The sequence below is a fragment of the Polyodon spathula genome, chromosome 7, assembly GCF_017654505.1.
Source record: "Polyodon spathula isolate WHYD16114869_AA chromosome 7, ASM1765450v1, whole genome shotgun sequence".
Lineage (NCBI taxonomy): Eukaryota > Metazoa > Chordata > Actinopteri > Acipenseriformes > Polyodontidae > Polyodon > Polyodon spathula.
Genome location: NC_054540.1, coordinates 20,858,971 through 20,886,810, shown reverse-complemented (window position 1 = coordinate 20,886,810; position 27,840 = coordinate 20,858,971). Strand labels below are relative to the sequence as shown.

General features: G+C 36.4%; 1 protein-coding gene across 3 annotated transcripts in view; it reads right to left on the bottom strand.

Annotated features, from left to right (window-relative positions):
• Positions 1 to 27,840, bottom strand: part of LOC121318340 (GRAM domain-containing protein 4-like) — a 53,457-nt gene that overhangs the window by 11,044 nt on the left and 14,573 nt on the right. For 2 of the 3 annotated variants that reach the window (XM_041254888.1, XM_041254889.1), the window contains 13 exons: positions 19,476 to 19,596; positions 9,694 to 9,814; positions 8,416 to 8,459; positions 7,053 to 7,185; positions 6,349 to 6,374; positions 6,012 to 6,103; positions 5,342 to 5,433; positions 4,984 to 5,032; positions 4,792 to 4,863; positions 2,651 to 2,694; positions 2,412 to 2,521; positions 1,970 to 2,124; positions 997 to 1,014 (listed from right to left, as the gene is read on the bottom strand). In XM_041254888.1, the coding sequence (XP_041110822.1) occupies positions 997 to 1,014; positions 1,970 to 2,124; positions 2,412 to 2,521; positions 2,651 to 2,694; positions 4,792 to 4,863; positions 4,984 to 5,032; positions 5,342 to 5,433; positions 6,012 to 6,103; positions 6,349 to 6,374; positions 7,053 to 7,185; positions 8,416 to 8,459; positions 9,694 to 9,814; positions 19,476 to 19,596 (1,077 nt within the window). The remainder of the gene's footprint in view (positions 1 to 996; positions 1,015 to 1,969; positions 2,125 to 2,411; positions 2,522 to 2,650; positions 2,695 to 4,791; positions 4,864 to 4,983; positions 5,033 to 5,341; positions 5,434 to 6,011; positions 6,104 to 6,348; positions 6,375 to 7,052; positions 7,186 to 8,415; positions 8,460 to 9,693; positions 9,815 to 19,475; positions 19,597 to 27,840) is intronic. The other variant, XM_041254890.1, reaches the window with a different exon arrangement.

Genomic DNA, 27,840 nt, shown 5'->3' with positions numbered 1-27,840 from the left:
TGTTAGACTACCTGCAAGCTGAAAAAATAAATGCAGCAAACCTTCACACACAAACGACAGCCCCATTTAAAAAAGTGTAAAAAAGAGTTTCATATATTTTAAAATAAAGAATAATGTCACTACTCAATATTGTTTTGCTACATAAAAAAAAAATTTAAATAAAAAATAAAATCTGAGCAGCTTTTCACTGAAACCAATATTGGTTTACAATACACACATCTAAACTGCATGGCATGACTAGCACTTTCAAGAGGCACTATGTCTGGAGTAAGCATGGTAAAATTCAGAAAAATAAAATAATAAAATAAAATAAAATAACCCTACTGATAATGGATTTGTGCGACATAGTTTGGTTTTCTTTCAAACCCTTGTTTAACTGTTCCACATAGTTACCTTAAAACAACCTCTATTACCACTAAGGACAAAAGTAATATTAAAAGAAGTGTTGTTTACAATGGTTCACATTGATATCTCCACCCCCTCTTTGTGTGCCCCTGTTTTGCAGACGCACTCTCAGAGCATACACCACAAACACAGGAGAAACAGCTTCATCAGAAGAGGGTTCCTGCTATTTCTATTACACACGCCAGAACTATGGATGAAAATGTTGCCACAGTTAAATAAAAACTAAATAAAACATCAAATAAATGAATGGATGATTAAAATGCTTAAATCAAACCAGACATATACATATGATGAGCTCCACGCTGTGCAGCACAGTAATGTTTCGCAATGGCAGCAAGGAGGTCAACCATGCTCATTGTGCATTTGGACTAATTTGTTCCAATCATGAGTTGTATGTACAGTACACACTGTAGTGTGTGCAGTTAGTGTGATATATGAAAACATATGGCACACATTTTACTCCATAAATACACACACTAGACTGTGTAAACCAGGCATGTATCTAATATACACACACACACAGCATGTCAGCTTATCTTGCACACAAGCACTTTCAAACTAGAAAACTGTCACACATATGAAAGTCCATACCTTTTCATGCCCTGACAGCTGGCAGGAAAAGAAAAATAACAGAACACCAATGTGACAGTGACAAAAGAAAAAAATGCCACGGCTAGTTTACAGTAGAAGAAATGAAACAAGAACCAAGTAATACACTAACAGCACAACAGCACAGTGTTAACAGAAAAGGGCAAGTCTACAGGCTGCACAGCATGTACAAAATAATGCAAATATTTTTTTTTTGTTATAAAAACAAAGTAAAAATACAAAAAAAGAACCCTTTAAACCCTCCCTCCAGTCCCATCCCTCCCCTCCCTCAGATGCCACTGCAACAACAGACTGTTCCTTTAAAGTTCATATTTAAATAGTTAATTAAAATGCAATCATTGTTTATCTGTGCGATTAGAATATACATTAGCATGCAGATGTAAAATGTTACATGTAATGTGATACTAGAACGGTGTATTAATTGGGAAGTATTTTTCTAATACAAACAGTTCATATAAATTCCAATAACCCTCTGCACCAATATTTTCCTCTCAAGCCCCTTTCCTGCTCTACTGCATGGATATTTTTATTCTCCACTTCACTACATTCACTTGGTACAACTGCCATGGCTGCATTCAGTTCATACACCCCCTTGCTTTCAAGTAAGCTTCAAACTGAAAGCCCTATGAATTGTAACCAAAAAGAAATGAGCACAGAGCAGAAAATAAAAAGAATGATACAGGAGAGTATAACAAAACACAGCAAAATATAACAACACACATAATAAATCCATATGAAGTAATTAACAGCAAAGAACCAACAATACTGGCTGCTTGGTAGATCCCGCAGAAGCTGTGTTTGTTTCAGAGTGAATAAGTTGTAAACTGGATTATGACATGAAAATCCATCCAAAAAGGATGGAAAAGGTTTAATTACTGATGAAGTATGCAGTCAAAATGACATGAATTTTAACCACCCAGCAGTTCAGTGAAAGAGCAGAGGAAAGGAGATTTACCCGTCTTGATACTGTTGCATTTGTCCTTTCTTTGAGCTGCGGGTCAGTTGGCAAGTTCGTCCACACAATGTAAGGAGTATCATACTTGTCTCGGAGCTTCGGGCAACGTTTGAAGATGAAATCGATCATGAAAAACTTGATTCCAGCATACACTCCTTTTGAAAAAAAGGAAATGAAGGATACCATTTAAAAAGATATTTAAAAAAAGGACAACAAAATGTAATACAGATGTCCAATAAACATTTACTGGTAGGTACACAGCTACACCAAACATATTCAGAGAAATACATATTGAGTAAATCCTGAAATCCTGTGTTGAAAAAAAAAGGCCAACACCTTGATAACATTTACATCAAGGCTTAAATCAGATCTTCATAATGTATCTATTCAAATAGTATAAGGAGTAACTCCCCACACCCCCACAAAAAAAGAGGCTTCTTACCCATGAGAAAGCCCACTAGTTTGAAGGGAAGGAAACAAGATGCAATAAATGCAACCCAGAGCCCTACATAAAGCTTCTGTGTTATTTCAGGCTGGACCCACATAAATAAGCTGCAAGGACAGAAATAACAAACATATGATTAAAGGCAATCAGGAAACATGTAAACTTTTCTTATTTTAAAGTACTACTAGAAACTATACTATTTAAGAACTGGTATTTTAGGCGGGGAATCTACTTACTTTTTAATTTTTTCCAACACATCTGCCATCTTGCCAAACAGATTCTGTATTTAGGAAAGGTGAATGTCAGTTATAACAATTAAAATAAAAAAAAACATACGGACTATAGGTTTAGTGACAAAAAAAATAAAAAATTTTAAATAAGAAAAAAAGTTGCTACACTCTCATTGTTGGGCCAATGAGAATTTACAATTTACAACCCTTCTCAGGCATGACCTAGACACCTGCCAGCTACAACTCCACCCAGAGTTGTCTGTGAGCGAGTGAGCATGCATGCATGTGTGTGAGTCTTCCCTAATTGCTGGATATTAAAGAGCACATAATACATGTTAAAGAAGAACTGATGCCCTGGACTAATGCAGATGGTGTTGCAGAGGCCACTGAAGGTCAGATATAAAACACGGTAGAAGTGCAAGACGTGCTTTGACTTTGAACTCCATTATTTCTCCCAAGCTCTAAACAAAATTGACCCTGGTTGCTTTAATGAATCCCAGCTGTTGCTGCTTTTGAGAGCAAGAACAGTTCTGTAGCACAACGTTCCAAACCTAACAATAGCTCAAATACACAGATGTAACTGGGGTGCGTTCAAATAGGCGAGCGTTCACAGTGAACTGTGTTTGGCTAGTTGAACGGTTTACTGAACATTCCACAAACATTTCAAAATGGCGCTTAGATCAACTTCGGACTTAGCTGCACTAATGGCTTCATTAGTTATATTAGACGAATTCATGGATAATAGCGACCTTAGTAGTGTTCAGTGGTTGAAATTTTTAACATAACATCACTTATAAAAGTATCTGCCTAATAAATATTGTAGCAATCTACGAAATGAGCAAAGCAAGACAGGGATTCAGAGCTAACTCCATTTTTATTTGCCAACACAGAACTGATCAACAGGCAACTGAGTGCTGCGCTGTTATATGACTCTCCGGTTGCTATCAGCTGCAGCCACGCTCTCTAATCCAGTTCTCTCCTATTTCTCAGCACCGTTCAGTTCGTCTCTAGTCGAGCCTAATAAAACATGAGAAATTCTACATGACTTTTGAAATAGTTTAATAATCACATTATTTAATAGTGAAACCTACAACGCAATACATGATGGCTCAGCTGCAGCGGTGCTACACTTATTCTGCCATTCTCGGGCAAAGTATGTCAGGTTTTTTTTTTTTTTTTTGTATTGTTATTCTTTGACTGGATTCTGAGAAATCTCTCTTTTTCTTCTTGGATTTCTATGGCGGTTAACACTAACAGGTAAAAAAAAAAATGAAGACTGTGCAGCAAAGGACAAGGTTGGTGACCTTAAGAACGTTTATGAATTTAAAAACAAGCGAAGCACCACTAAAATAAGTGCTTTGCTTATTTTAAATTCATAAACGTTCTTACATTCACCAACTTTATTTATTTTTTGTTTGTTTGTTTTGCTGGTATCAGCCTAGGTTGCAGTTTAATTAGCAACTTTGTATTTACTGCAGTGTGGTGTAAATCGTGTGGTTTAATGAATAACTGTTTGTAACCATTTATAAACTCAAGAAGATCAACTAACCATTTTTCTTTTTTTTTTCTTTCTTTTTAAACGCTGTAAATGGACACTTACACAAATTACACATTAGAGCACTTTATTTATTAACTAATTAGTTAATATTTATAATCAGCAAAACATATGACTATATATTTCACAATTTTTAAACATATTTTACCAATTGTATATTAAAAAAAACATGTTTTTAACATTAATATAAACAAATCTGATGAAACTCTTTCCACTTCTTGCTTTGTCATATATTGACAAAACTTTTCCATCGATGAGTCAATTAAATGTTCTCCCTTCCAGAGCCATTTTTGTTCGCATTAAACTGCCTCTTTAGAGTGTTCGCCACTGAAGGCAAACGTTTGCGATGAACAGACCACAAACAAGCTTGCAAACATTCGCCTAGTTGAACGCACCGCTGGCTACCCAGTTTGTGTCACAATACCAAAAAAGCTTTTGTGTTAGTGTGTTTAGTGAGCTTTTCATAAACGGAATATTCTTTGTGTACATGAGCAGTTTTTGGCAGTCTTTAAAAACAACAAAACAATACCGAAAGTAAAAAGGGGAAAACCAAAATCACAAGAAACAAGCATAAAAAAGTATTTAAGAGTACCTGTGCTTTTTGTGCAACATCAAGAACAAGCTGAAACTTTTCTGATACAGTAAGGTCTTCTTTTGGAGGTTCCTAAGGATGAAAAAGTACTTGTACTTTAGATTTAGGTCTGCAACAAGCCAGGAGTAAAGTAGCTCTTGTGACATGTAACAAGTCACAACTTCCTGTGTCTAGTGTAAAAGCAGACTTTACCACAGGTTCTGAAACTTCAGGCACAATACTCCACTGTATCCTCCAACCCCTGCAAACAGGAACACAACAGGTTTTTATTATTATTATTATTATTATTATTATTATTATTATTATTATTGCAGTTATTGCAATTTAACAATGTAGGCAAAGCAGAGAAAGTAACATCTACTTTTACAGTAAAAAAAATAGTACAGTAATAGGGCTTACTTGATTTTATACTACAGATCTAACTAGACATGGATTGTAATCTGCACTCAGTGAATCAATACTTAGCTGGATTATATTACAGTACAGAGTTTGTGCTTAGTATTTCAGTTTCACAGAAGAACCAAACATGATTAAAAGTGAGACTTCTTACCTTGCAATGAGGTAATTTAAGGATAACCTCAAAATGGCTAAAAAGAGGAACATAGGGATGGCCCAGCCATGCCACGCAGCATTCATGTAAATCTACAAAAATGACAAAAACACACTGTTGCACTGATATAAAAAGAAAAAACTATAAAAAAAAACAATAAAAAATGTTACCTTTTCCCCTTAAACAGCATAATTGAAGTCTGAGTTTTGGTTTAAGCATATTCCAATATGCTTAATCTTTGTAGCACTCATTGACTTAAATTTTATCGCTGTAAAACAGCAGCATGTTTTAATACTGCTGGTGGGAAATATATACATATGCTCTTTCACAGACCTCATTGTGTGCTGTATTTTAATTGTCATCAAACAACCTGTATTGCAACAGAGCTTAGTCTGGTTTACCCACTTATTGGGCAGCCTGTCCTCCCCAATGTTGTTTCTGTACTGTGCAACGAAACCCAAATCCATGACAACATTCAACATTTACTCAAAGATAACAGGTATAATACAATACAAATATTTAAGCATATTCAGGAAAAAAAAAAAAAAAAAAAAAAAAAAAAAAAAAACCTCAGTAAGTCTCTTTACTGTTTTAGGCTAAATGCCAAGAAAATAAATAACACTGTATACTGAACTAAATTTCAAATCATTCCAGTCTGACTAATACTTACAATGAAGGCAATTGCTGAAGTGTATACAGAGTGCCAATTTGATAAGGCTGAGAGGTTCCTTAAAAAGTTAGTGACAGGTTTGGCACCTCGCTCTGAAATTAAAAGACAAAATAAATCAATTTTCCCTTTTACTCAAGAAGCTTGTAGCACGTTCCATAATAAAACCTGTCAAACTGCCAATGTTCTCCAAGGCCCAAAATTACATTGTCTAAAAAGACTAGAAATGTTCCCCTTAATTTCTTAAAAAGATGTACCTGGCTATGTCTTTAGTGTAAATACATTTAAAAAGTATTTAAGTAAATATTTAGAAAGCAACTGCTGAGTTCAGTTTACTTACTTAATCTTCTCATGTTTTCTGTTAACCTAGAAAACAAAATAAACCGGTTGAGTCAAAATAACCCAAAGCAATAGAATACCACTCCAAAAGTCAGCCTCTCATCAGAACGCTGCGAGTTTAAGGGGTGTTAGTACCACACACCCACACTTCAATTGTTGTAGGAAGTTAAAAGAAAGACTTGAAAGGCAGCAGTTTTCAGTGCATCAGGCAATACCTTAATATGTGTACAATACTCTAGTGCTCCAACTGTGAAACCACGATGGAAGTTTAAGCTTGTGGTGCAGATTCCTGGCCTCTATAGCATAGTGTGACCAACAAAAGTAAAGACAAAAGGTATAGGGGAAGAGTTAAGTTAGGAACAGCAGGGCAAAGAGCCCAAGAAACACCTGGTCTTCACCTACGGTGATTCAGTGTGCAAGAGGCAGGTAGTCAAAAGTCTACCCATAGTTTTGTAGCTACAATCACAAGCCTGAATCCATTAATATGTAGTTCACCAGGACTGACTATAATACTGTAATGATAAAACGTACACACCAAGTTTCATTACAATTGGATTATCCATTCTTTATACACTATATATGCAACCTCCATAGAGGATAATAATGTGTACAACCTGGGCAAGAGATAATCATTTAGATAGAGTAGGTGGTTATCTGCATCTGCATTTCTTTACTATATAACGTTTAGCCTCAAGGCCAGTTTACCGTTTAGCACTTAGTGGTTCTTCTGTCTCCACAGTGTTTTCTTCTGGCTGAAAACGGAAGTCCTCAATGTACACCTCAAGCTTATCATAAAGCCATTTCTGAAATCTTGAATAGACTGTTTCAACCCTTTTCTCTATTAAAAAAAATAAAAAATAAATTAAAAAAATGCAAGATTAAATATTGTATTCCTTTTGATTGCAAAACAAACTGTTGGAGTTTAGTTTCTAGATTCTGTAATCTAGTTTAAATGAAAAATGTTACAGATGTTTCTCTACAATATGTGACAATGCTACAGTTTAACTGGACATTTGTACAAAGTGCTCTTCAGTTACTGAATTTCATCTGGACTTTAATTTTAATTACACTGCGGTTTGAATTAAATTTCATGAAATTTCAAAAATTCATGAAAAAAAAAACTTAGCACTTTACTTAATATAAGATTCTATGCTGTATGTGTAATGTACAGTACATAATTGCATTTATAATTCCTTTACATTAAACTAACTACATATTTGATTTCATGTTTAATTAAAAATGCTTGGAGTATGTATATAAACTCCATCTGCATCATCACACAGCTCCCCCTCTATCTCAAGAGGACTATGTTTGATATCTGAAACTCAAACTCTTATCAGCCCAGCACTACCTAATTTTCACACCCCATCTTGTTTCCTCCGATGAGATTCTGCTGAAACTGCCCTCCTAGAAACCCTAAATTACCCTCAGCTGAGAAATGAACTCGGAGTTTCATTCAGTGTGTCGCTTTTGAGGGGGTGTTGACATGACAAGAAACTCATTTAAAAAGGCAATCCTTTATGCGTCAATCCTTTGTATTATAGGCCCCAGTAGGAGGTAATTCACAGAGAAAGGCTGCAGAATTCTCACACTTCATCACATTAGTGTGGTGGTTCACATATTTCCTAAAGGAGGTGGGGGGGCATGCTTAATGGTGTGCTGACCTATACAATATTAAAATTGTTTTGCAGAAAGTGCATCTCCTCCCGAGCAGTTAATGGAACAATAACACAAAGTGGGGAACTTAACGTTGCTTCCTTAATTATAACCATTTAAAACTGCTGCGCTTACACCACAGCAAGAGATAGCACGAGGATGTCCGTGACACATCACTGGAGCTAAAACTACTAGGCCCGTCATCAAACAGGATAACAAGAAGGTTTGGGGGCGCACAGACAAGTAAAACTATTATAGGTAACAAATTAGATTTTTTATGTTAAACTGTGCAGGTGTGAGGAACACAGATATCACCTCAAACCCAGCGCACACTGATATACTTACCACATCAGGAAGTACATGTACATGCACAGTATCAGCCATATTCAAACAGCATTCAGTGTTTTGTTACCTGTTCCATTGACTTTCGTAGGCGGTTGTACTGCAGATTCTTCTCTGCATGGAGGGAAAAAAAGACAAAATATGATCAAGTACAACACGGGTTTGTTTAATATGGCAAGCCATTTTACGTTTGTTTGCGTTACTCCATGCATATTAATGAAAAAAATAATAAATAGTATGTGTGACCTAACCAATATTACACAGATGTTCGGGTCAGTTTTAATCTAGTGGTGGATCTTAATAGTCTTAAGTACTCCATACAACAGAAATGCAGTGAAATAAGATCTGAAAAAAAAATAAATCACGTTTATAAATTGTAGGGGTCTTCCATGGTTTAGAATATTAAAAAGAACTGGCTATGTTGTAGATACTTTACATATTGAAATAAATCAAAACACTAAAAAAAGTATAGTTCAACAGTAAACTACTACCAGCAGGAAACATTTCCATATTTATTTGTACCTCATAATACATACTGGATTGTTTGTGTCAGTAGTAGATATTTTGCATAGCTATACTGACGTATGTTTAGCCCATAGCATGCAGAACTGCTCCTTGAAAAACTCTTAGGTCGCTTGCCAAGTTGCTAGTAACCAATTCTATTTTTAAAATTGTCTACTTGAATTCCAGGCCTTTATTGCATGGGATACTGTTAACAGATGCAGTGTTTTAAATGTTAAAGGTAATGGATGTATTTTTTATCTATTTATTTTTCATGTAGTACTAAAAACAACCAATGTTTAGCATATTCTTTTCTGTCAATAACATCCTACATCAAGAATAAAAACACTACAATGCAAGGTTCAGTATTATCATAGCAAATTGTATTCATTTAATCAAAACAGTACAAGTCAATCCTAGGATATACCCTTAAATCAGGTGTTAGTATTGTGAAAACATTTACAGTACAGTCAATAGATCTTGTTTTATCAAAGGTCAATGCAAAATAATGAGATTTGAGAAACTGGTTCTGAAAATGTAGCCACTCTTACCTCAACCAATCAAACTCCTGAAAAAGTAGGGTCACTGTGACCTAAATTCTAAAACCCTCAATAACTTACGCTAAGGAATAGCTGCACTTGGATGAACAGTGCTCATGGTCGGAAATGTAAGTATAAGCCTGCACTATATCCCTGTCATGGGGGCGAGATGCATTCCCATGGCAAATGCTGATTAACGCGTAAGCTTACTCAGAGTTGTTAAGGAAGCACTGAACTTGTAAAAAGGTGAGTTTTACAGTTCTGAAGTGACAAAAAAGTTCAAAGTGTTTCGAATTGTGAACTCCTACCTTGCTTTCAGAACTTCGTTGACTTTTTGTTCCAGTTCTATTCTTTTTATTCTCTCTTTATCAAGTTCCTGCTTTAATGTTTCAACATTTGTTTCTTCTCGCAGTTTTCTTAATTCTTCCTCTGTAACAAAAAAGAAAACATTTGCAAAATGTCTGATGCACAAACAACCCATGCAACAAAGACTTGCATACTGTAATACATTAAGTAACTGTTCAATTAACACAATAGCATTTACAGTTTCTATATTTATAGAATACATTTGTATTTATCAAAACCATATTTAAAAAATAATTCATACATACATACATATACACATGAACACTAAGGCCACATCAGCTCCTAATTCTGGTCAGGAATCACATCTACAGTATTGGGGTTTGGTCTGTGTCATACGCTCAATTTGTGTTTGATCAATATTATAAACTGAGCAAAATAAATAAAGATATGTTATTCCTTCACTTCATGCAAAGGTTACAGAATTTGAATATTTTTGCTTATTCTGGTACACATGAACTGCCTGCATATCTGCCATGGGCACACAGATATGAGTAATTAGTGTGCATATTTGATTTTTATAAATGTTATTGGTACACCCTGGAAAAAACACAGTATTGAAACTAGATTAAAAAAAAATAATAATCAAATCAAAAAAGGGTAGGGAAATATGGTTTAACATCACAATTACATTGCAAGGGCCATATTCATGAAACTACGTCATGACTATGATATAACCTGCTTAATATATTACTATAGCTTTCATGCAACTAGATGGTAAAAGTGCTATTCACTTTACTATTGGGGTGGATTTGCATAACAGGAACATGTATAGAAGTATAGCCTGGTGCCAAGAAATCACAAACAATGTAATTTTCATAACTAAATTATTGGGTGACTGTGGCTTGAGGCAATGCCATTTTTAGAACTGCGATGATCTCTGCCATAAAACTGGCTATTGTTTCACGACAAGTATTATTTTTTGAAAACTGCATTGCCCTGCTAGACCACATGCACTGAAGCTGTTCTCCGATTGGTCAATTCCCTAGCTGTTGAATGACAAATCACAAAAACAGGATTCAAATTATTATCAAATCCCTCAGAATGGCCCTAACTTGAATTTGAATGTACCCAATAGACCAGTTGGTTGTGCCATGGAATCATTTTGTCCTATCGTGTTACAAGACCTGAATAAATTTGTGTTGAAGATGAACTCCTCCACTTGTACTTTAGATCCAATCCCCACTAAATTCCTCAAAGACATTTTTAATGATCTGTGCCCCTTTATTTTGGAAATTATAAATAAATCCTTGTCAACTAGAATAGTTCTTGCTGCTTTTAAAACTGCCCTGGTTAAGCCCATACTCAAAAAACCTAACTTAAAAATGTACCTTTTGCCACTTAGGTTTTAGAGAAGATGGTAGCTGGCCAGCTCAATATATTTCTTGGTGATAACCACATCCTTGAAAAGTTTAAAAATAGGGCTTTACAACTGGTCACAGTACAGAGATTGCCATATAAAGGGCTGAATTATTTAATAATGAGTGCAGACTCCGGTCACATATCCATTCTGGTTCTGTTAGATCTAAGTGCAGCATCTGATACCATTAATCATGCAATTTTAACTGATTGCCTTGAAAATTGGATAGGGCTATCAGGAACTGTTTTAGACTGGCTTAGTTCTTATCTTATTGTCAGGCGTAATTTTGTTTCAATAGCAGACTCTGTATCACAATTATCTATCTCCTGTGGTGTCCTCCAGGGCTCCATTCTTGGCTCCTTACTATTCTCCATATACATGCCACCATTGGGCATGATTATAAACACCATGTACATTTTCACCATTATGCTGATGACACACAACTTTACATCTCTGTAAAACCTGGGGGTATATCGGCTGTCTCCACCCTAATTGCATGTCTGTCTGAGGGGGGAAGCTGGACGTCCCAATACCACTAAAGTGTCCTTTTATCATTTACAGAACATAGCCAAGATTAGGTCTTTTTTTAATCACTGCCTGATGCTGAGAAGATAATTCATGCATTTGCTTCATCTAGACTGGATTACTGCAATGCTCTTATATGGGCTACCAAATCATGGCTTATTCCGTTTGCAACTTTTTCAAAATGCAGTTGCCAGGGTGCTAAGTAGAACAAAGAACAGAGAGCACATAACTCCAGTATTGGCTTCACTTCACTGGCTTCCAGTTGTAGAACAGATTGCCGTCCGACATCAGAGAAGCAGACTCACTTAATGTTTTTAGGTCAAGATTAAAAACTCATTTAGCTTTTGAATCCTGATTTTATGTATCAATCGATTATTATTTTAAACTTGTTCACTGTATTTCTGTTTTTAAACAGAATTATTTTTTTTATTAATATTACCAATTTTGCTGTAAAAATTGTGTTTAATTCTGTATTATTTTTTTTTTTATTGTATTGTAAAGCACTTTGAGACACTTTGTGTGACAAGTGCTATATAAATAAATAAAAAACTTTAATGGGGGGGATACACTTAAAATTATATGACCCAAGAAGCAGCAATGAAAAGCAGTCCTCAAATGTCAGCTTTGGTATATCCTAAAAATGAAAAGTTATGCCACCTTTGTTGTAACTTATTAAGACCCAAATGCCTCTCTCAATTTGTCAGTAACTCATAAATCAGCAAGACTGCAACGTGCTAAAAATTCAAACAATTCCAAGTTCACCCTTCATTCATTAGTCTTCAAAAAGGCTCTCTGCTGTTTTCAAATGTGTCCATAATGAGCTGGTGTTGAACCTCAGGTGATTCAGGTTTGACATAGTCTAATTACAGTAGAGTAGTAGTCCCTTGACTACAGTGCTGGAGGGGCATAAGCACTGGTAAACTGACTTGACCAAGGCCGCAGAGTGACGCAGATACAATAAACATGACAAATAAAAGGGTTAGCACAGTTTCTAAATAATAATACTAAAAAAAAAAACCCTGTTGATTAAAAATGCACTATTGCATACCTGATTACTTACTGAAATACCTCCAAAACCAAATGAATGTGGTAAATACATATAGCCTAGAATGAACTCTTGTTATTATTGATCCTAAACCAGTGTTAAACGTGAATAAGACACAGTTGATTCAGTGAGCAAAAATGTATTTTCCTAGGTGACATGCACAGTTCTTAGGTTACAAAAACCAGAAAGAAACTTCAAAGCTTTTTGTCAGTATTAAGAGTAACTTTATAAACACATGTTTTGTAATTTGTACTCCTTAGTAAACACTAAGGATGGAGGTTCCGAGTGGCACATCCGGTAAAGGCACTCCACCCAGAGTGCAGGATGCATCCTATAGCTTGGAGATCACCAGGCTATGCCACTGCCGACAGTGGACGGGCGTTCCCAGGAGGCGTCGCACAATGGGTCAAGCACTGCCCGGGCGGGGTAGGGGTTAGGTCGGCTAAGAAGTCTTTGGTTCACCGCACACCAGCGAATCCTGCGGCTGGATGGGCGCCTGCAGGCCGGCCTGTATGCAATTTAAAACTGTGTGGTCCTCTGACGCTGTAAGTTATGGCTATAGCTGCACGGGAGATGCGAGTGCTCGTCTCCGTCTCTTCTGAGTCAGTTTGGGATTTGCAGTGGGTGAGCCAGGTTCAGTAATAATTGGACATTCCAAAACAGGGAGAAATATGGAAAATGCTTAAAAGTAATTGTTAAAAAAACAAAAACATTTGTACCTAATTTGCCTTCAGCCTTGGTTTCCAGTACAAAAAACATACAGTAAAAGAAATGGAGAGAAATGGACGGGATCTCATTAAAATTTGAACTTGTTCTTTTCAAAGGGGAAGAAAGTGGGACATGGATTGGGCAGGGATGGAAATAAGACTCATATTGCACAGCTTCACCCATTCTAGGTTTTACTAAAAAGTTCTGATAGGAGGTAGGAGTAAAACTAGTAGAACACACATGTTGTCATAAGTATACTTTGACTTGCCATTTACCTGCCTGAAAAGGATATCTTTTATCTTTAAAATGACCATTCTGTATCACTTGCCTGCATACACTGTACAGTGAACAATACAACAAGCAAAAGGATGGTGATGAGAATTAAGGTCACTGATGTGTTTTTTTTTATTAATTTTTAAAGCTTATGAAAATACACATTTGAAAGGACTACACTGCTGCTGTCCTATGTACAATTTATAAATACGCTCCTCTTTGTTCAAGCATAGCACTCTTAATTGCAGTGTTTTTAAAAATGAAGATGCCAAACTTAAGGTGCAATACAGTCAAAATCTATCTAGCTGGTTTTACTAGAGTAAATGATAAAGGTACCATTTTGTAATTGTGGCACAACAGCAGACTTCTATTTGGCTTCTATTTGGGTTAATCAAAGTACGTGACATTCTACAGAGTATTCCATTAGCTTTCTAAATAGTACGATGACTGTGCTGGCAAGCTATATTGTAGTTAATGAGGTTAGGTGGTAGGCTACATTGTATACACACCTGCAATTTTCTGTCCCTCTATAAAGTTCCATTTGTTTTTATCATTACTGTTAGCTATGGTATTGTGTTACATGATTTAGGAACAAGTGAACATGACACCCCAGTAATTAATTATTTAGCGTGCCTTTTATGTCCTGATCACCACCTACGTAGCATGACATGCAAGGGACAAAAAGCTAGCGCAATTCAAGCAAGAAAATTATTCCAGACTAATGTAGAATGATCCACCTAGTCAAAGACAGGAACTTTCTAGTAAAAGTTTTAAATGATTGCACCTGAGACGGCTTAGAAACCGAATAGCCATTATGGCTTTTTCAAGCACAGTAGGTTGAAACTCTAATAGGCAAATAAACAACTGCTATAACTCTGAGTTTAATCACATGAAATCCTTTCCTGACCCCAACGCATTACACCAGATCAAGCAGACTGTTGTATAAATGGTATTGAACCGACTGGCATAATCAGTAAATCCTGGTCACATTGTCAATATGGTTAACATCAGCAGTTAACTTGACTGTGTAGTAAATGTATGTAGTGAATCAAGTCCAATTCCAAAAGGTTACCAAGGACCGGAAATTACAGTGTGACAATCAAAAGGCATTGAAAGTCCTGTTACTCTTAATGCTGTAAAGTGATATCTTCAAGAACAGCTGTATTTAACTGTGCTGTGTAACAGTCTACAGTGGAAATAAGACATTTCAATGGTTTTGTTCTGGCTCACTGATGAGCCAGTGTAACTTATAAGAAAACAATGTATGGGCATAATGCATATCCACCACCAAGGACATAAAGCACACATTAAAAGAAGCAATATCAGGTGAAAATAGGTCACTATGGCGTAATTCTACAGCATGTACATGATCTAGTGGTACTCACTTGCATCTACAATTGTAGTTCATTGCAACCCAGGACAGGTTTTAATGGCTTCATTTAACATCTGTGTTCTATTAATCAATCAAGGACCACACTAGAGCTAGGCACTGGACAGCTAGGTTCAACATGCAAGGAAATGGCTGGAACATGGTCCTAGACTGGAATGGATTGAATTGAAAGAGTGACAAGTGAGTATCACTGATCTCATAACAAATGCCCATACATAGATTTATTAAAACCGAAATTCCAAGGATTCCAAAAGACAAAACCTTCGATAACTTGTTAAAAAAAAACAAGCAAGGGTGACTCAAAACCAAGCAAGCTATTCTGAATTAAGTTAGAACTCATGGAAAAGGAAGTCACTGTACCTACATTCAGATTCAAGAATGTACTTACAAGGCTGGGTCTGTAGACCTGGTATATCTATACGTATTACCAATCTGACATTGGTAAACAACAGCTCAAGGGCCCAGGATGTACAAAATACTAGTCACAATATAACAAATGTCTCTTACATGGTGTTATGCATACTGCAATTCACTATTCAATTATATTTGATAATTGAGCAAACAACTCAGGCAAAGTTAAACAACCACCACTTTGAAGCAGACCTAAATTACATGCCGCTGTTAAATACTTTTCAATTCCCTCTCCATGAATTGTAAGATCCGGGCCACTGCCCTCTTGTCTGCCCAAAACTGATCCCTGTCAGTTCCGAACATTTTCTTTTTAGCGTCTAGGCATGGTGTGATGTGCTAAATGAAATACCACTGCACCCCACCCAGTTATTCAACACTAACAAACTTCCTTCATTCCTGTTTTAAAAAGTTCTGCCACAAAGGTTGGCACCACATAAGGCAAACAGGAATGTCATTCAGTAGTGCAAGTCACAGCCAGGTCCTTGAAAATCAAGAACAAAAGTCTACAGAATTAGAATTAAGCTGAGCCTTTCTGAACACAAACAGTTCAATAAATGTTAATTGAAAAAATCCTGGTACTAACAACCACACTAATAACAACAAAGGCTTACTGTACTATGAAAGATACACACCCTTGTTCAACAAGCACCGTATTACTTTGAATTAATACAGTGCGTTTATTTTAAATTGCTAAAAACAGCTGCAGTGCTTATTCAAGGGTGGTGGCAATCAGAAGTACTTTAGTTTTCGAAAGGCGCCATTTTTTATTGTGGTTTTTACAGTATTTGAGGGAGGCGTATATTGAAGTTTATTTCTGCAGATACAACTTGATCAGAATGGCAAAGAAGTGCTACAACTTAGCTTTTAAACTGAAAGTTTTTGAGCTCACAGATCAGAAAGGGAAAAAAAATGTACATGTTTCGTTATTGAGGGCAGGGTCTATTACAAATCTGATATCTGAGTGTGGCACTTATTCAAGGGAGGCGATAATTCAAAGTAATGCAGTATTTGAAGTATTTTTTTTTTATAGCATTTATAAAAGAAAAAAAAAATGGTGAATGCCTTTGCACTCTTTCCATGCTGCACTTCCTGTAAAAGGCACATACCTGACACATGCAAGTTGCTTCTCAGAAGCATTTCTTCAATTAAAAACAAAATATATCACGGATGTGACCTGAGCAGTAACATGTTGCAGAAAGCTGGCTTCTGTTTATAAAGGGGTGCATCTGCAAGCTGTCACAAGCAGGCATGCAAAATGTTCCAAAATTATACAAATGCTAGGGAGGGCATCTATGTTTCCTTGTTTTAATGAACACATTCAAAATATACCTAATAAAATAAGTATTACAGAATAGGCAGATCTCATACCTATATATGTCTCATTTCCGTTATGGATCAAAACAATTAGCATATTGCTTTATAACTCCACAACACATTTGCACATAATGTGCATGGTTAACCAAGCCTGTCTAAGCTGCATCAAACTGGTGACTACAGAGATAACATGCCACAATGAAAAGACAGGGAGATTACCCCTAAGGTGTAATTTATCATTGGAAAGATTGTGCATTCCGAAGACTACAGGAAGTTTTGCTTTAGACTGAACTAAAGCAAAACCATTTTTGTACATCTACAACCTTTTTTATGAATTTAACCAGGAGATCATTATCCAGGAGTATAAAGTATGTGCAAGACCAGCTGCTGGCAGTAACTGCTGGTGGTACATAAACACAGCAAAGTGTTTTTGCCTGCACTGTTTGGAAGTTGTTTTTTAAACAATAGTTTAAAAAGCAGCATCTCTGCAAGGAAACGGATCCGGTTATCCATCAAGGTAAAAACCAGGGGTCAGCTTGGAAGGTCACATTACTGTTAAAGTAATGTGTTAATGTAAAAGAAAATCAAATTTCATACTAGACAGGAAAATACCTACTACAGTATGTTGTAACACTGTTGTAAATTAGCAAATAGGGAAGAAAAAATAATACATTTGACCTGACATGGCACCGATAACAGGACATCAGTTTCAGACTCAGTGTTGTGAGGCTGGTAAAACAGTCCAGAAAATACAGTATTTTAACTGGATATAAACCTATTATTAGGCATTCAACTAACCACTTTAAATATAAGGGATGTTTATAGGAAACTGCATATAATAGTACAAAATATAGGACATTTTTATTGTTGTCTCTCAAAATCTATGTAATCCAGTAGGGTCATTTTTAGCACCAAGAGCTCAAACAGCAGCACAAAAGGACACATGCATTTCCTGCCTCACTTTTTTACTGGAATATACACCAATAAATAGTTTTTAGTAAAACTGTAGGTTCCCAACAGGGGTTTACTTACACAAAAACATGTACTCTGACCTCCCATGTCATGAAAATTGACCATAAATGGCATTAAACCAACGTTCTACTCCCAATAGTTCATTAGACAGGGACAGTGCTCCTGATGAACAACTCCATGCCCCAAGTTCGTCATGGACGGCAACAATGATTTCCCAAGCAAATCCCAGTCCAGTTACAGTACTTGACCCAATCTTACTGACAATGAATTCTTCCTTTTATTTATTTATTTTAATTAAAACTGTTCAGAATGTAATTATTCCTACAGTATAAGACCATGTGTGGCATACTGCCCTGCCCTTTGGTGAACAATCAAGCTCTTAACCTAGTTGCCAAAGGCTTACTTTTCCTTTGTCAAACTCTCGTTCAAGCTGAAAAACATCTTGTTCCAACAGACACTGATTTATATGCCTGTATATAATTAACAAAGGGCAAAGCGTTGAACAACAAGAGAAGGCCTCCAATAGGCCAAAGTTCCCACGGTTCCAAATCAGAGCCCAAGACAACAAGCTATAAATAAAACCCAGTGGATGCATTTAGAGAGGTTCACTACATTTAAAGTCCACTTTGTCACTATCAAGAACTGACTGTAAAAAATGTTTTTTATATATACACAACTGGTTCTGCATTTACAGTGACTAAACCTTTGTGGCTGTTTAACCCTTTCATGCATTGTGACATCATACTGGGAATAAACTGGGAATAGATTAAGGGGTCCTGGCTAATCCAGTTAAGAGAGCTGAGAGCGCAGGATAAGTCACAAAGCTTGGACGGCGACAGTTCGTATCCCGGCTACGCAAAAAGGCTGAACTTTGCTGGGGACCCCGAGGGGGGTGTCACATTGGCTCGGACTTTCCCCGGGAAGGATCCTAGATGACCTAAGCCACAGCGCATTATTTTGTCAAACAAAACTCTTAAACCTGCCAAATTGAGATGCCATTTGAAAAAATAAACAATTTTAAAATAAAAGAAACAGGAACCTTTGCCATCAACAACTTTCAATGCACAACATGACAACATTCCTTGCTGAGCTGGCAGCGAAGATTCAAGCCCAGGAATCTCATTTAGTTAGGTGCTTTCTACATGTACATTTACAAATTGGTTTCAAAATGCTAATGTGAAAAAAAAAAGTGTGGCAAGTGGTCCGTGGGAAAAATCCAAACACCAAGGTGGTCCCTACATTGAAAAAGGTTGGGAACCACTGCACTATGCATGGATTATCGAAGTGCAGTTACGTGCTTTTACTTTCATTTGTGCTCAAGTTTTACCTGTCTCTGGTAAACTCATTCTAATTAATAAAAACTGTTCATTAAAATGGTTGCACCAGTTTAGGAGCTTTGCATGAGCATTCATATTATGTCAGTAGTGTCTAGATGATGTGTCTCTGTACCAGCTTTCTAAGGCTACAAATCTGATGATTGGCCTGCTCAAGTGAACATATAGTTTAGAATCATTGACGGAAGTAACAAAAAAAACAAACAAAAAAAAAACACACACACACACACACACACACACACACACACAAGGATTAGTCAATTTTATCATTAAGCTAATTAACCACGTGAATTTTGAGTAGACTGCAGGATTTGCTGATACTATGCTGGTATGGCAGTATATGCATGCTTCATGAACACTGTGATGGTTTAAACAGCTATTAACCAACTACTTACGCAAGAAATGTTTTTCCAATAAGGCAATTTCCAGATGACCTTTGATCTCATTTAGTCTGTCAGATTCCGTTCTTTGGAAGTCCTGTAATGCTGATGCCATCACTAGATTCCCTGGACCTGCCTAAACACAAACAAAAACATTACAAATCAGGGAGGAAGAATGAGGAAAACAAAAAAGCCTGAACTGAACTTCAAGCTGAATGTAGATTTCCAAAAGGTCATGCACATAAAACATCCCAAAATCCTCAGGGGGGGCCAAAAAGATTAAACCTTTGTAACCTGCTTAGCGCAAATAAAATGAATTGCTTGTTCAAATGCAAGCATGATTCAAATTCTCTTGACAGCACTGTAAAGTAACCGATGCGTGTACAGTACACTAAGGAGGAAAGTGCTGACTGCAGGACAAAGAAACATTGCATCCCACACTGTTACCTTTGAAAGAAGGCAGGACGTGAATTAAATCTGCAATCAAAAAGGATGCATTCCCCCTTAAAAAAAGACGCCACTAGCACATTTAGATTTGCATATTATTTTAAATCAGTAGCATTTAAGAGACTGTTGTACCACTGCATCTATTGACGTGTCTCACAGCTACTTCTCAGTATAATGCACAGCCCTTTAAGCCTCCTTGCTGCTTCATAATGAAACAGCAGTGGTACGCATCAGGGATATATTGTATAACCAATAAAAATGCAGCAGGGCCATACCATAGACCACATGGTACTTCCTTCCACAAATAACCTCACCAGACAGGGTTTTTTTTTTTTCCCTTTAATTGAAACCTGTAATGCAAGTTTGGCTACTGTTTTACAATTGGTTTGTTATAAAATGAAAAGAAGGAACACTTCATAGCAGTTGGAAGGAATAACATCTTTAAATTAGGCACCAGTCATATGGTTTCTTACAGAAGAACAGGCAGCAGGGAGCTACAGTCTCTCAAATCCCTAGCAAGGTACCAACGTAGTACAATCCATGCCTTTCAGATTAAAAATCGAGAAATATTGGGTGCGTTTTGAATGCCTTATTTTAAATATGCCAAATCAACGTACTGCTTATACTGTTGTTGGACTACTATATAAAAAGAGGGCTCAGTTATTATTCTCTACGTATTACAAAAATAAATGATCAGGCATTTTGCACCACATATCCTAAATTATTTAGTTTTATAATATAATGCAATTCTATATGAATTGTATACTTATTTAAGAAAACATCCTGTCAATTTAATAATATAGAAATTAATCTTGTTCCGTTTTTCAGCATTTAAAAAAAATACATATATATATATATATATATATATATATATATATATATATATATATATATATATATATATATATATATATAATCACTGCACACTTAAACGGAATTGCCTTCCGGAACAGGCAGAGAAAATACAACTTTATTTATTTGTACATTATATATATATATATCATATTCTATATATTATATAATAATATATTATTATATTATATATATAAACTATATATATATAAATACGCATTAGTTAAAAGAATTAGTTAACGATCTGCAGATGTTCTCAGCACCTGTTAGGTTAGCTACTGCAGTGGTCAATACCCTTTAAAAAAGTCCTTTAACATTACAAGGCTTTGTGATTTGTTTCTCACCTGCCATACAAATATCAGTGTATCATTTTAAAAAGTGTAGCATGACTGCCTTGAGCTTCTGTTCCAAAGGCATTATCACATATTCATTTTGAAATTGTGCTCATAAATTGCATACTTTCTATAGCTTTGGAGCTCAGGTTTCCTTTACCATTGTTTAATAAGTAAAATACTCAATAGAATTACTGCCATTTGTACGTTCACACCTCTGTGTTTAGATTTGTTCTGTACTGTAACTGGAAGTCAGTAGGCCCTCACAGTTGTCTCTTAGAATTGTGCAACAATAAAGCCATCATATTAATAATTTCTGTTCTGTACCTCAATTGTCCAATGCTCTGTAAATAAATAACATTACTCTGTGCCCTATCGTGACAGTAGTTATTTTTGCCATTTTCTCAAGTTTTGGGGAATTATTATAGTAGAGGCTTTCAGTTTTCATTTTTTCAGTGTCGATACCTCTCCAGTTACAGCTCCTGTTTGCAAAGCATTTTTACCTGCCATCTGACACTAGCAATGAGTTTGTATTGTTTTAAATCTGATTGCTTGCTTATAAATGCATTACAATGAGCTGCTTGTGCCGTATTACCAGATATAGCGGACCAATGATTTACAGCTGTTGTTAGTCTAGCTTTACAGTACAGAAGTCAATCTATTTGTTTACCTTCTACCATTCTTTCTACTTAATCAGGAAGGGTTTGTTTTTATTTATTTAGTTATATGTTATTAATGATTTTTTTTATAGTGTGTTCTTAATGCTAACATAATTTCCTAGCCACTAGTATAACATGTGTGCAGGTCAAGAAAGCCAAAACAGCCTGCATTAAACTAATTTCTTGGATTCGAAGAAAAGTAAGGTTTTGTTTACAGAAACTGTGTGGGTTTGAGTGTCTATGTACTGTGCTTAAACTACATAGCTGTTAACTACTTTTGTTAAAACCACAAAGGTTGTGCAAAACTTCTTTGGGAAATATAAGCATGTTAAAAAAGGAAAAAAATTAAGTCCCCACTTATAATACAGCATCAGTGACCACACAAATACTCCAGAGACAGCAACAGCACACGTGTTTTGATACCCAATGTAACTGGTGATGCACAAATTACCTACACTTTGTTTGAACTGCTATGTGAAATTCAGATGAGGTGCAAATGTGAGGACCCACCTGTGTGCCAAAGCCAATGCATTACTATATATGGAACACTATGACTCCGGTTAACCCTTTAATGCCCATGACAGGAGTCACAAATTCTTTTTGTTGTTTATTTGAATTTCACTGTCATTTTTTTCTTCTTTTAATTAAGACTCTAGAAACTCTGTCTTACTGATTCAATCAGTGTTGTCACAAACAGAAACTGTCACAATTTGCCACCACCAGACGGAATGTCCAGGATAGCGGTTCTCAAAGTTTGGCCTGTGGTTCTTTTCAACCACCCATTCTGTTACAAACTTTCACAAGTCTGACACAAACAATTTTAGCTGTTACTTAATTAAACCATTAAACACACACACACACACACACACAACAGAATACACACAAAAATGCTTAACATAAAAAAAGAACAGTCCTACTGCAGTAACAGGAGCAGTTTACACTGCCTCTTGGTTTCTGATCACATCATCAATTCTGCGTTTTTTTAAATCTGTTGATGGAAATGCCCGGTCTACTTTAAACGTTTTCAAGCAAATTAGCTTCATCACTGCCATTCTCATATCCACTTTGATATCTGATATTATTCCCCTCGCCTCTTTAATCTGTTCTGTATACCACTCTAACAGACAGCGGGATCGCTGCGAGTATTGTATGCAACCCTCTGACTGGTGGAAGTATTATTGGTGATCCAATCAAAGCCCAAAATAAAGTATCCGCCCGTTATATGGTATAGCCTAGGTCAAGATGTGCACTGTAATTCTATTCTATTTTTTAAAAATACAATTTTAAAAAGCCTGAACCTAGGGGCTCCCGAGTGGCACATCCAGTAAAGGAGCGCTGCGTGGAGTGCAGGATGCGTCCTATAGCCTGTAGATCGCTGGTTCGGGTCCAGGTTATGTCATCATCGATTGTTGCTGGGAGTTCCTAGGGGCGGCGCACAACTGGCCGAGCTGGGATAAAAATAATAATTTGGCATTCCAAATTGGGGAGAAAACCAGAGTAAAAATCATTGGTGACAACTAAATTTATATAAAAAAACAACAACAACAACAACAAAAAAAAAAAAACAACTCTGAACTTTAACACCCCCCCCAAGATATAGTCACCTAGTTTGAGAACCGCTGGTGTACGAGAAAATACAAGGTAGTAAAAGTTGTTTAGGAAGCACACAAATGCAGATGTTTTGCTTTTACTTTTACAAAATTATTAGTCATGTAGTAAAGCACACAGTATTTCTTAAATATTTAAATTAATTTAAGGATAGGCTGACTATTCTTTTGTTGGGTGGTCGAATATACAATATTTCTGTCACAATACTCTACACAAAAAATCTGACCTGTATTCTATCTGTATCCTATTATTGTGTTGTTTTTTTTCAAATCAGCAAACTAACTTATGTTTTTTTTTTGTTTTTTTTTAGTAACCTCGCAAGACAAGGATCTGTAATTTGGGAATTTTGCCTAAAAATGGAGGCCAAAAATGAAATATTTACTATAGAAGTTATTTCACCTTTAAATGGAAGTCATATTGGGTTCATTTTACAAAATTAACCACATTCTTAGTATTTTCTAACACCATGTTGTGAAAAGTGGTTTACTCCCCCTCCCCCATTTAGGTATTATGTAGGATGCTTTTTATTGAACAGCATGCTGGATCAGAGCTTTAAATAGGCCGGTCCTTCCATATTCCAAAGACCAGCGTACTGGCACTTTTAGCCACAAATACGATCTAAAATGCATAGAGGGGTTTTTGAAAGTTGCCGCTGAGTGCTTAATAGCAAAGAGCTGGGGAGTTGTATTTCCCAAATGTATATGACACTAATCTGTTTATTTTTTACTATATATATATACCCAGTCCAGACTACAATACCCAGAATGCATTCAACGCTACGTAATATCATGTGATTTCACCAACGAGCACCTGGTGAAGAGTATTCAATTTAATAAGTGCTGATGCACTAGGAACTTCATCTGAACAAGAAGTTGGGACAGAATATATTTCAGCAAGTCACACTGTTGCATCATTCTGAACCCTGGTCAAAGGAGAGGTGCTAGATATTTCGGTACGGTGAATGGGACCAGAGGCAACTTTGCACAATGATATACTAGACAGCGTAAGGGCATTTAGGATGACCCCCCCCATCCCATCCCATCTCATCCTCTCACTTAACAAGCACTGCACTGGTAAAACTATATTATATTACATATCAACCCAGATATAAGCCCTTCCTGTTCTGACTCGCATTGACAGCTTGACTGCAAAGGTTAGAGGCATTTTCCTCTTTATTGCCATTGTAGCAGCTTTAAGTCCCTATTATTTTCAATTAACTAAAAATGCGTGGGAACATCCAGGCCTACCAGCTAAACCTTTTCAGCATATTTTTTAAAAGGCAATCTTAAAATGACCTTTTCTAGTGCCTGCCAAGTTTTACATTTCAACTTCACTGCCATCTACAAAGTTCACTTGTCAGGAGCGAGTCAGGGTGGATCCTCGTCCTTTCCTTCACACCTTGTGAAGGTCAGTAACTGGCAATACAGAAATGTATCCATCTTGTTAGAAATGGAGGTTTATATCTTAATATAAATCAGCAGTGCATGATCCCTGACTGTTCAAATGCTTTTTTATGAATCAATAAGCATCTATGTACTAAGTAGCTAAGTGATTAGATAAGAGGACTGAGAGGCAATCCATTTTCAATCCCAGATCATCTACAGACCTCTCTGCAATTAACTTACTGTACATCTGCTCAAGCCAAGCCCGAGACCTTTGAAATATTTGCATACCCAACCATCTCCACAAACATATTCCAAACATACGCTATTGAAATTAAGTACCTTCAGTGTTCCTGGTTTCCAGTTCAAATGTAAAAAAGAAAGAAAAAAAAATCACTTTTGCTTGTTTTACTCCATCAACCTATATACAGATGAACCTGCTTTATATCATTATTTCTGTGTAGGCATAATTTGTGATATAAAAGTGGGTCATGACATAAACCGAGTTTCACGTTTGCCTATGACTATATTACGAGTGCGAAAAAAAGAAAACTAACGGTGAATTCAAGAGCAGTGTTTTAATACTGTACATTTGGTCGTTCTTTACATTTAAACAAATGCATAGTTTACTACGGAACAAACACATTTTGTATCATTTAACTGGAAAGAAATAGTTTGTGTTATCTAAAAAAAGGCATGAATTGTCGACTGCTGAGAGCTTTCAATTAGGTGCTGCACTTGGTGTTTTTTTTTGGTTTTTTTTGCATGCATTGACTGTTAATTTGGCGACGTTGGTGTTTTGTAACTGAACTCTATCCCGTTAAGACCACCCACGCAGCATTTAAGAGGCTGCACAAAACAAATAAGCGGGTTTGTGTGATGATATTAATAAGCAATTTCTCAAAGAACCTATGGTACATTGCGAGTGGTTTTTCAAAAATCATGAAGCAGGAAGTGAGTTTTAGGAAGCACTTACGCACAGAGGAAGAAAAAAACTCACTTAAAATTAAAAATGCTAAAATCCACTCACTGATAACACTAACCCGACCCCGAACCATAACATACAAACTATACCCCACCCGAACCAGACACGCATTGTCAGGTCCCGTTGGGTCCGAGACAGGTAGCAAGGCTCTACTGTACGTGTGCCTCAGCTTAAGCAGATTTCATTTAGTCAAAGCAGAAGTACTCCAAAAACAAACAAAAAGAAAACTAAAAACATATGTCTTGGCTCTATTTAAAGCATCACCCACAAACATTAAAAACATTCAACGTGCTGAATTTAGAACACTAAAAGAAACTTAAATTCAATGGCAAACATTTTGACTACAAGTCTTTCAAAATTTCGGTATTTTGAAAAATAAGAACTAATCCGACTAAAGCAGCATCCACGCCGGACGCACAGATGTGGCCGAATGTCAATCCACACCAGACGCGATTTAGAAACAATCCAAAAGACTGGAAATAAATAGATAACCCCGCCCATGCATTCCTATTGGAGATACTACAGATGGGCTGTCCCATTACAAAACAGGTTGTGTTTTGATAAAAGGTTACCACCCTGATCTCCAGCAACTATGTTGTAAAATAATGGTTGGACTTGTAAAACAGTTTTATTGTTATCACATATTAGTAGTAACTGTACAGTTGTACTCATAGTATTTTTTTCTTCATGGCACCAGTGGTCGTAGAAGTCCAATTTGAAGCCCGGGCTGCAGTGACTTCTAAATTATTTGCTCGCGTCCAGCGTGGATGCAGCTTAACTGTGTACAGTTCCCGCACTTGAATAGGCTAGGTTTGTAATTATTACCTCATCACATCTTGTAATAATGTATTCTGAAATGTAAAGATTTAGACATTGCAGGGGCAATAAAAACAAAGTTTGCCTTATTGTACATGTGATGTGCACCTCGCAAACAAACATTCAATGCATTTTATGTTGCTAAGGCTTTCATATTATCATGAAATGTGTTGCCACTATGGCACAGTATCTAACTGAAAAGTAGACAATATTAACAATGTCTGGTGAAAGGCTTTAAATATTAAATAATTCAGGAGAGAGAGAGGAGAGGAAAGAGCGAGAGGGAAAACAGGGATGAATAAGAATCAGCTGGTGATGTAATTTACAACACATACCATTTTTATAGCACAAAAACAAACCAACAAAATGCAACACAGGAGAATCCAACAACCTGAAAACAAATATCGAGTTCACTTAAAATTAAAAAGATCAGCTTCATTTAGCTCACAAAACATTGCCAAAGAAGTCATAGTATTGTATTCAATAATTATAGTACATTATATAAAAGACACCAATAAATCATTATTGCGACCCTTGATAACATTTTCTTTCAAACAAGACTTTTTACTCCACCTGTGGTCTTGACCTGTGAACCTCTTCAGCCTGTATTTACCCACCAAATCTTCGAATGTTTGAGGTTGGTGGCCTTACATTTAAAAGGAGCAGCACACAAAACAATCTGTTAGAATACCCAAACACTGTAATAATCACTTCCTTCTGTATTACAGCGTCTTTGAGAACAAATGTACCTCTAGCTGATGTCCATCAATGTTAGGTATTACTGTAGTTCAGAAGGGTAAAGAAATGCACACTTTCTCATCGCTAAGCAAGAAAAGTTTCAAGCCAAAGCAATGCATATCCTAATTCCCTTGTGATGTGTGAGTCTGCAACACTAGAGTGCACAGTATCAGTGAACAGGAGTATACTGCTGTATTGTGCTTTCTTGCTTTTCTAGGAAAATGCATTTCAAATCACATGTACTGTATGCATATGGCTCCGAGTGTACCACCTTCACAAAGTCTGACTCAGTCTTGCACATCACATCAAATAAGGGTCATTCCATGCCAACTCAACCAGTGCCGTTGACCGTCCATCTCAGATTTTCCGAGAAAAATTAATCTGGGGGTTTTCAGGCACGCCAAGTTCACGAAGGACAGCCACTTTTTTTTTTTTTTTTTTTATTTCCCCTTCGACCTGTGACCTTGCAAAGGTCAACCTAAAAGTGAGAAATTGACCTTGACCAGAAAAATCACCCTGAGTGCAATTTAGATGCTACCAACATGTGTAACACCTTGTTCT